Raw genomic sequence first — 11,019 nt, 5'->3', positions numbered from 1 at the left:
CATAGTACTCATTTTAAATCTACCATTATATAAAGTTTATCTTCCTTAAACTATCAAAAGTTTCTATTTACCTCTCATTTTTAAAAAGGTATATCACCTTGAGCCCTGTTCTGAATTATTCTAAGCATATGTTTTTGAAATAATCAATTTTCAAGAAAATATTACCATCCCAATGGCCACTGAATGAACTACTACTGGAACTTTTCACCCTAACTGGCAAAAAAAAAAAAAGATTAGTTTTTAAAAAAAAAATTCACCGAGATATTGACAAAACTCACAAAAATTGATTGTTTTATTGCACCATGATCTTGGCAATATCTGAGGCTACTGAGCACCCTTCAGCTGGAGGTGCGAAATATAAGGAGATGACACATCTATCCGCGCCACATACATTAGAGATTATACAACCATTAAACATGAGACTTTAAAAATTGTCCAAATGAAGTCCAGGTTAATAAAACAAGCTGATTGATGGTAATTTGTGAGTGATATTGTATCTTATCACTCAGAGGGGCAGGGTCTTTACAGTACAGACCATAACTCTACCCCAACTCGCCTCCTAAACACAAAGTTAAATAAAATCCACCTTCTAAGTCAACTGAATGACTGCTATTATAAAAGCTATATATATATATATATTATATATGTATGTTTATATGTATAGATATTTATATGTGTGTATATATGTATATATACATATATATACATATACATATATATGCAAATATGTACATGTCACCCTAGAGTTTGTATGAAATTATTTCTGGGCACTATCCATTCCTTCTCCCAATTTGGTTAATCATTTTTTACAAAAGGAAATGGCTAGTCTACATTCGGTCTACATTTGGACAATGATAAGATGCTTTGGAAAGTCATACATATATTTTCAAAGACTATGGGGAAAAGACGTCATAATTGTAGTATGGAAGGAATATTATGAGGGGTTAGGAGTAGGGAATAGGAAATAAGGTGAGTGGGGGAGGGAAAAAAGAATAAAAGGATGTTATGCCAGTAGAAGACTTAAATTTTCTTTTTCAACTATAGGGCATTACAAGGAAATGACTTGGGAGATAATCCGTAGAGGAGTAAATTTCAACATAAGGAAGAAGTGATTACTGAAAAAAAGCAGCTGCTTCTCCTCCATCATGGCAACAGATAATTAAGCCACAGGAACACTAATGACTGCTTCTTCTTTTCATGAGAATAAAGTATAAATTGACATTCAGAAATCTGCACTTTGAGAGGAGAGCAAAAGATCCCCTAATTAGCATTAGCAAACCCTACAATTCTGTTTTCGCAAGACTTGAAGTAACTAATGAGGACAGACCATATGTATTATTATTCTTAAAATAGTGTTCTGCAAATAGTAGCTGCTTAATAAATGATTGTTGAATGAATGAGCCCATTTAAAAATAAAGGTCCACAATGCTGATAACTCCCCCAAAGCAGGTTCTGTCTACACAGTCAACATTAAAACCCCAATTAAGGTGATAGCAGAGTATAAGGCAAAGTTAAATTAAGAAGAAAATGGCACAAACATAAATAACAGGAGGTCCTGTGCAAAACAATCACTTGTTGGAATGAATCTAAGTGACATATAGATTCTCTATTTGATACCAAATGTGAAATTTCTATCACCTTTCTTCTTCCTACCTATAGTGGAAGTTATGTTTTCTTAAAATGCCAAATAAACTGAGTTTTCCATAGTGCTCAAACTGCTAATGTTGAAGGCACAATAAATAATATTGGGTATTGTCTAAACCAAGGACTTATATGAACAGTATCCAAATGGGTGTGCACTACAGAAAAAGGTCAAAGGGAAAATTATGTTACCGCTGGCCTGGTAACAAGTACATTTTCTTATATCAAATATCAAAGTAAAATAGAAGAGTTTCACCCCCAAGACCACCACTTCCATGGGTCATTCCACCTGTAAGGTAAACTACGTCACAGTCACACTGGAGCAAGAAAAATAGCATACTTAGAAGCAAAGGACAGATAATTCCAGCTCATTACAAGTTCAGACTGGAGAAAATCAGCTTTTTACTCTATGAAGATATCAATAGCAGCAATTTTCAAGGAAAAAGAGAAATATTAACCAAAGCCTCCATTCCAAAGGAGAAATGCTACAGTACTCCAGCTTACTACAGCAAGATGGACAGGAGAGGCATAGACAAATCACTCAGGTTCAGAGAAATGCCAGCTCCATACCCAAAAATAAAGACAGTGAGCAGAAGCATATAAAATACCAGCAGCTGTAGAGCAGATGATTTTTCACCACGAAAGTGTAAAATTTCAGGTGTGTCCTCTTTTAAGTTCCTAAGTTTTCTTTAGGATACAATGGAAGGAGGTGCTAGTTTTCATTAAACTACCTAATTTGTCCCTTCATCTTGCATCTTTTATACATACCAGTACCTAGATCTCCTTTGGCTGGATTGTCTTTGCTGTGGAAGAATCTCTATCTTACATTCACTTAATAAACTAGATTCAGTCCACACCCTAAGCCCAATGAACTGCCATCTCTACAGTACTATCAGACTCTGGCTTTTCCTACGATCCATTTTTGAAGTCACCAAGACTCTTAAGCCTTAAAAATCTTTCCTTTTTGTAAAATAATGGTCCATAAGACTCTATTCCAGGATGATCTGTAACAGTAGCAGAGGGAGATGTCTCCTGCCAAGGTAGGTTCACAGTGTAAATACCCTTCGAGTAGCAGGGTTATTTAAGGTCCACAACATCTGTTCTTTAGATCCAACAGATAGGCAGCTACAGCTCACAGAGTGATAACTTTTTTTTCCTGGAAGCTGTGGAAGAAAGAATTAGTTGATAAATTAACAGGTATTTATTAAGCTCCTACTAAAAATGAGGCAGTAAAGAGTTTAAAATCTACTCAGTGGCTACAACATGTTCACAGATAAGTGAATATGTTATCAATACAAGATGTTTACAAAACAAGTACATAGTGATCTGGAAGAAGTGGAAGTGGGGAGAGTAAGGAAAAGCACTGACATCAAAATTAGAAAAGGCTTCTTAAAGGAGTTCCAAAGTAGGAAAGCAGGGTAGCCTGTGAAAAGACATGGAAGTAGGGGAATGCAATGTCACACATAGGGAGTAGCAAGTGGGCCATTTAGGCTGAATGGCTGAGCCCATGAGTGGTGTCCTATCAGCCTGGAAAGAAAATGGAGCTATACTGTGAAAAGCTTTAAAAGCCAAAGAGAGGTAAAACGGACAATTCTGATTACATAAAATTGAAGTTTTTATACCAACAAAACCAATGCTGATACATTTAGGAGAGAAGCAGGTAGATGGGAAAAATCTGTGCAACACATTTCTAAGATAAAGTTTCATTTCTAAGCTACAAAGGGAACTAATTCAAATTTATAAAAGAGCTATTTCCCAATTGATAAATGGTCAAAAGAGATGAAGAGGCAGTTTTCAGAGGAAAAAATCCAAATGCTCTAAATCAGAGTTGTCAAACACATATTCCACTGCCCACAATGTAAATACGTGGTCTTCTAAGTCAATAAGCAGCCTGCAGGGGTTCCTTAAATACCGTTTTTTCCTATCTCTCTTTGAGTATGACACCACAGCTCTAATTCATTAAAAATTGGAAAAATGCAAATTAATACAACTCTAGGGTTTCAATTCATACTCATCAGACTGGTAAAGCTGACAGAAAAGGAAAATGACAAACGCTGGAGGGCCTGTGGGAAAACAGACATATTAATTCATGGTTGATGGAGCTGAGAATTGACCTCGACATTCTGGAAAGCAATTTGGAACTATATTCAAAAAGCTATTAAACTGTGCATAGCCTTTGACCCAGAAGCACCACTATTAGTTCTATACCCAAAAGAGATTAAATAAAAAGGAAAAGGATGCATATGTACAAAACTATTTATAACAGCTTTTTCTTTGAGGTAGCAAAGAATTGGGAACTGATAGGGTGCCCATCAACTCGGGAATGGCTAAACAAGTCATAGTACATATATGTGATAGAATTCTATTGTCCTGTAAGAAATAATGACCAAGATACTTTCAGAGAAACCAGAGAAGACTTTATATGAACTGATGCAGGGTGAAGTAAGTGGAAACAGAAGAACAATTCATACAATAACATCAATGTTGTAAAGACAAAAAACTTTGAAGACTTAGGGACTAATCAGCTTAATGACCAACCACAATTTCAGAAGACCTAAGATGAAACACGCTACCTCCTGATAGAGAGGCAATGGACTCACAGTATAGACTGAGACATAATTGTTGAACACAACCGATGAGAGAATTTGTTTTCCTTCACTCTGTGTGTGAGCATGTGCCCTGCACGTGCACATGCATGTATATACACACACGCATGGATATATAATCACATGAGTATACATACATGTGTATGACACATATACACATATCATATATACATGTATATGTACATGTAATAAGGGTTTTATTTTTCTTGGAGGAGGGGGAAGGTGGGATGGAGAGAATGAGAACTGAAAATAAAGTAAAATTCTACTTTTAAGAAGCCAGAAAAGAGCTTATATATTATCAAGGGGAGTCACTGAAGCTTCTTGAGCAGGGAACACGGTCAGACCTGCACTTTAGGCATACCAGTTTGATAGCTGTTTGGAGAAAGGAGGGATTGGATGATGCAGGGAAACCAATTAGAAGTTTACTCTGAACAGTTCTGGTTTGAGGTGATGAGGGCCTGAATCAAAGTGGCTGTACGTAGATTTAAAGAGAGATGAATGAGAGATGCCGAGGACAAGAAATATGCAAAACTTGACAAGTGACTGGATATTGGAGGGGAGAAGGATAAGTGTTAGTATAGAGTCAAGTATGACTCCCTAGGTGTGACTTAGCCCACTCTTACACCCATCAGATGGACATGGTGACAAAGGCAAGTGTTAAAGGTGCTGAAAGAGAACAGAACATTAATGCCATGTTGTTGTAACTTTAAATTAGTCCAACCATTTTGAAGTGCAATTTGGATCTGTGGCTCCCAAATCATTAAACCATGAATATTTTCAACTCAAAGATATCACTACTAGGCACATACTCCAAAGAGGTCAAAGACAGAGGAAAAGACCCATAAAGTACTAATAAGAGCTAACACTTAGTGCTTTAAAATTATAAAGCGTTTTATGGATATCATCATATGTACAAAAATATTTATGGAAGCATTTTTTTTTTGCTGTAGCAAAAAGGATCCACCATTTTGTGAATTATCAACACAATATCATTGAATCATGAGAAATGAAAAACCTGGTAAAACATGTACAAACTGATACAGAAGGAAATATGGAGAACTAAAAGACCAGTGTGCATGATGGTCACATGAAAGGCTAAGAACTCTGTTAGATGCAGGGATTTCATGATTTCAAAAGACTGACTTCACCTCTAGTTAATAGTGAAGCATTACACCAATCTCTTGGCAGAGAAGTGATAGATGAGAGGCTCAGAATGAGACACACTTTCAGATACAGCCAATATGTTGATTTGTATTGCTTGACCATATTGCCAATTTGTATTGCTTATTTGGAAAAGGACTTCTATGTGGTATGAGGGGTCTGAGTTAGTGAGTAGTGACAGAGGTGCAAAACACAAAGAGAAAAAGTATTAACAAAACATTTAAGAATATGCAGAACAAAAAATTCAGAAAGTGACATAAAACAGGGTAATTCTGCTACTACCATGTTAAACTTAATATACGCTTTAAAAAAAGAACCAAACTATGCCTAACAGAAGTTAACAGTTTCATATAGAAATCTATTTTTCGTTCATTGTATGAACTGAAATGTTAATGTTTATGATTGTAAAGTTCATAATAAGAAAAAAAAATTTTATGGTGATACCCTTGGAAGAAACAGTCAAGTTAGGAGTGGATCTATAGGACACCCAAGTAGAGATGTCCAGCAAGCAGTTAAGGGATATGGGACTGAAATTCAGGAAAGAAATGAAGGCTAGATATGTAAATTTGGGAGATAATTGCATAGAGATAACGGAACCTAGAGGAAATGACAAGTTCACTGAGAAAAGGGTTCAGGACAGAGCCCTGGGGTGGGATACATTTATGTGATGGGATACGAATCACTGCAAAGAAAAGAACCATGACAGAACAATATCATGAAAACCTGGGAAGGAGAAGGTACTCAGAAAACGGGGGGGTGGTCACAATGTCAAATGTTGCAGAGAGGTCAAAAAAGATGAAAATTGATAAAAAGCAAAGAATTTAGCAATACAGGGATCATAAGTGACCTTGTACAGTGCAATTTCAGTCAAGTGATAAAAACGAAAGCTAGATTTCAAGGGGCTGAGTAAATGATGAGTAAGTAGAAGGAAAACTTTACGAGTCTGGCTATGATAGGTGGGAGAGATCAGATTAATAGTTTGAGGGGATGCTTCAGGGAAGGTTTTATAAGGATGGGGAGATCTAGGCATGTTTGAAAGTGGCAGGGAAGGAGCCACTGGATTAGGAAAGGTTAAGAATTAGGGAAAGATAGTAGATCAACCAAGAGACAAGGTGCCAGACACAAGGAGAAAGGAGATGTCTCCCTTGAGACTAGAGGTGGGGAGGGATGCTGCAGAGGTGATCTGAAGTAAGGAACTGGGAAAGAGAAGGAGCTTGAGAAGGATGCCTTCAGTGCTTTCAGTGAAGTATGAGAAGAGGTTCCATAGTCAGTAACAGCACGCAATAAAGCTATTAAATTTCAACAATTCATTTCATCTTTCTGCTACTGCCCCTGCATCACACTCCACCAACAAATGGAACAAATGCACATCTCAAAATGAAGAAACAAGATATGAGCCTTTCTTCAAGTTACTAGCACTAACCATTCAAAACCAAGCTTAGTTTCTAAGATATTTCAAACTTACCTTTCTTAGTAGCAGCAGGGTTCAGCGGCGGTAGCTAAGGCTTGTAACCTTAGCTGGATGGGTCACAGACCAAAAGTTCCGCCTGCTCTGAAGTTTCTGGAAGGCATTGAAGTTTCTCCTCTTCTCTCGCTTCAACTTCTTTGTTTTCTTTTCCTGAAAGAGAAAGACACAGAAGTCAAAATCTCACAAAATATAGCCACCAAATCCCACCATGGCTTTTTCATTAGGCTAATTTCAAGTTCCACCTATCTACCAGGTCTGGACTTAGCTTCATTGTACTCACCAAAAAACATCAAACAATTAAGGTTTTCTATGGCACTTGGAATATATTTTTAAAAATACATAATCAGACCCATATTCCCAGCCATGTCTTACCTTCCCAGAGTCAAATTCTTTGTCCCAGTCATCAATCACTGTCTCATTCTGGGCCAGTCTACTATACTGAATGGCATCCTGACTGATGGCTGACACCTCACCATCCCACGTCAAAACTACAAAATAAAGACACAATTGTCAATACTTAGGTAGGTTTAGCTAACTCAGAAACCTAAGTTTCACCAAGTGGCATAATGCACTCTTCTCATCACTTGCTACTGGTAAAAATGATTTCTTTAGCATTAATTGGTTCACCTGATTCTTTTGGGAAGTCCTTTTAATTAGTAACAGCAATAGACCCTGGCAGAAGAGATAATAGAAGCAGCCAGATTTTGCCTCCACTCTCTTTTCCTGAATACAATCTTCATGACTTTTTTGCTGAAGGGGACAGGGTGGTGATACTCAATGGAGAAGCTTTTTTACAGTTTCCCAAATAAGTTGTCAAACTGGGGAAAGAACTGAATGCTGACTTTAGAATGTTCTTTGAAACAAGTAAGAGTAGCATGAAGTAGAACCAAGAGTTTTAAGGGTATCCAGGGCAGAAGAAATTAGGCTCCTGCAGTTTGGTGAAACAGAAAGATGATGCCTTAGGCCCTCTGGTAGATTGTACATCTGATGCCCCAGCTGGCTAAATTGTCTGAGATAAATAATGCTGCTATGGAAGCCTCTGCTGTATCAAGGTCAAGTAGTTATTACTGTTCCCATTTTGTTTTCCACTCTTTTTCTTGAAGAGCTATTTAAACAGGATGACTCCCTGAGTACTGTTAATTCATACAGCTTTGATCTTGACCTCATATACTGATATGCTAAAACCAAACTGGTATTAAGGATTACTAATATGGAAGTATGTTAATGAATTAGCACCTACCTCCTCCTCAAAAAAAGGAAATTATAAGCAGGCTATTCTAATGAGCATTCATGAATGACAGGCCCATAGTTGAATACTGAACTGGTCCCAGGTAAAATTAACCTCATTTAGCTTGTCGGTGTTCTAGGCAACATTCTAAGATTCTAAGTTACAGAAAAGGTGCTGATCTGAATTGGTAGAGAAACTTTCCTCACCTGGGAGTTCCCTATATGAATAAACTCATAGATCTAGGCAATTCTAAAACTGAAGTTGCAGAGAAGGTTGATCTGAAATGGTGGAGGGAGTCTCCTCATCTGAGAATTCCCTATATCAATGAAATCATAGGTCCAGTCACGATCCTTGTTCATAGGTAAAGTATACTATAGCAGTAGAATTATATAAGCAACTTGATAAAAGGAAGTAAAGGGCCTTTTATAGCCCCATCCACTAGTGTGGATATGCAGGAAAGTGATGGAGAACTAGAAGTGAAAAAGTTACAGAACTGTTAGTCAGCCAACAAGCATTATTAAGCATCTACTATATGTCAAACACTATACTAAGTGCTGGGAATGCAAAGAAAGGCAAAGACAAAAACAAAAAAACCAAAGCAACTAGTCCCTCTTTTTAAGGAGCTCAAAGTCTAATGGGAGAGATAATATGCAAACAACTATACACACATACATATGGGAAAAAAACCCCAACAAGATATATACAGGATAAACTGGAGATAATCAATAGAGGGAAGGCACTAGCATTAAGGTGGACCAGGAAAAGCCTCTTTTAGAAGGAACGACCTAAGTTAGGACTTGAAGAAAGCTAAGGAAGACAGGAGGAAGAAGAGGATGCAGCGCATTCCAAGCATGAGGGATAGTCAGTAAAAAAGGTACAGGAGATGGAGTACTGAATTCAAGGAATAATAAAAAAGTCAATGTCTTTGGATCATAGAGCATTTTGAAGGGAACAACAAGGCTGGAAAAGTAGGAAGACGCCCAGCTTTGAAAAGCTTTTAATTCCAAAGATGACTTTTATCTGATCCTGGAGGTTAACAGGGAGCCACTAGAATTTAAAGGAGATTGACACAGACTTGCATCTTAGTGGAGGAATGAAGAATGGACTGGAGTCAGGCACTGTGCTAATCACTAGGGGATGAAAACAAAAACAAAAAAACCAGTCCCTGCTCTCAAGGAAGTCACAACCTAATAGGGGAGACAACAGGCAAACAAGTATGTATGTATGTATGTATGTATGTATGTATGTATGTACGTATGTATGTATGTCTGTATGTGTGTGTGTATATGTGTATCCATATATGTATGTGTGTGTATACACACACACATACAGACATACATACATATACACACACATTTATATGATACATACAGAATTAGGGGCAGTCACAGATTAAAGGAATTAGCATTAAGGGAACTGGGAAAGGCTTCTTGAAGAAGGGAAGACTTTAGCTGGGACTTGTAAGTCAGGAAAGCCAAGAGATGGAGATGAAGAGGGGGAGAATTCCAGAAATGGAATTCTCTAATTTTTAATTCTACCCCTTCACTGTGCCTTGGGCAACCAATTAAGAGAAACAGGTTATGGTCTTAGTCCCATTATCCCAGAAGCAATGACTGAATGAAAAGAACTTTTTCTGAATATGGGACTTGCTTCTGTATTGTTAACTATGAAGGGTCTGTGTGCCTAGCTTTGTACCTCTCTCTTATCTCTGACCTGTTGGTAAGGAGAGGCTGTATGTCCAGTTGTTCCCAGTTGTATGTGATTCTTCCTAGTCATCTTGGGGCATAGTTAGCCTAGTGAGGGGCTGGGTGGTCAAGGTTTGGGCATAGTTTTAATTTATCTAATAGGCTGTCCATGGCCTAGTCATGATCTCCTCCTGCCCTTTTGCAGAATCTTCCACACATAGAATCTTCCAGGCTAGAAACTGTCAGCTTCCCTTCTGGCTGTGAATTCAGAAGTTACAAACCAATCTGATTCATTGGTGCAGAATTCCATCCTTTTGAGTTGTCCAGGTCCTACATCTGGTCTTATGCGTGGAAGATAGACCCAATAGTCCTTAAAAAAAGCTTGGTGTAAAGATATGGCAAGTTGTGGGAGCAGGTTCTCTCTTTCTCTTGCCATTAGTGGCATAGTAGATAGAATTCTGGGCCTGGAGTCAGGAAGCCCTGAGTTAAAATCCTGCCTTAGACACTTACTATCGGTATAATCCCAGGCAAGTCACTTAACTACTGCCTGCCTGTTTCCTCAACTGTAAAATGGGGATAACAGTACCTACCTCCCGAGGTGGTTGCGAGGATCAAAAGATCTATTTGTAAAGCACTTAACACAGTCTCTGTCACACAGTATGCACTTAATCAACGTCTGTTCCCTCACTTCCCCAAGATTACCTGGCAAAATACTAATTTGTATCTCATCCTTCTACCTTCACCTGACGACCACCACCCCCTCCCTTTATTTCCCCCACTAGTGGTCTCCCTCTTATCCTTTTCTTGTCATCCCCACTTTCCTCCTGGTGTTCTAGATAAGCTCTGCCATTCAAAATAAAAGGCCTATTGCTTAAAAAAAAAAGTGAATCCTCCTCAATAAAGATGGCCATGAAAGGAAAAAAAAAAGGATAAAAGATCATTTGGCTAAGTATCCCATATAGCTAGATTCATATTTTAGTAAAAATCTAACTAGGAGGCATTGTTTGAATATTAAAAAATCAAATCAAATTTTAAACTATCTGTATCATTACACTTATACCTCAAGTTTTTGTTTTCACTGATAAGTAGTACAGGAAATTTGCTGTTGCTAAGGATGAATCAATTTTGTAAATATACTTTCAATTTTTATAACTAAGTTTTCTCTAATCTAATGATTTATAGCCTTTCACAACATTCCAGGACACCCTCACCCCCTCTCGGATCTTCTAC

At 37.7% G+C, this 11,019-nt stretch overlaps 1 protein-coding gene across 1 annotated transcript in view; it reads right to left on the bottom strand.

The window, feature by feature from the left end:
- Positions 1–264: 264 nt before the first annotated feature.
- USP36 (ubiquitin specific peptidase 36) overlaps positions 265–11,019 on the bottom strand; it is a 47,546-nt gene continuing 36,791 nt past the window's right edge. The window contains exons 18-20 of the mRNA XM_036756370.1: positions 7,249–7,364; positions 6,874–7,026; positions 265–2,804 (exon numbers count right to left, since the gene is read on the bottom strand). Coding sequence (XP_036612265.1) covers positions 6,895–7,026; positions 7,249–7,364 — 248 coding nt within the window. The 3' untranslated portion in view covers positions 265–2,804; positions 6,874–6,894. The remainder of the gene's footprint in view (positions 2,805–6,873; positions 7,027–7,248; positions 7,365–11,019) is intronic.

Source organism: Trichosurus vulpecula, chromosome 4, assembly GCF_011100635.1.
Source record: "Trichosurus vulpecula isolate mTriVul1 chromosome 4, mTriVul1.pri, whole genome shotgun sequence".
In the NCBI taxonomy this organism is placed as follows: Eukaryota; Metazoa; Chordata; class Mammalia; order Diprotodontia; family Phalangeridae; genus Trichosurus; species Trichosurus vulpecula.
The sequence above is the reverse complement of the archived record's forward strand: the minus strand, read 5'-3'. Positions and strand labels throughout refer to the sequence as shown.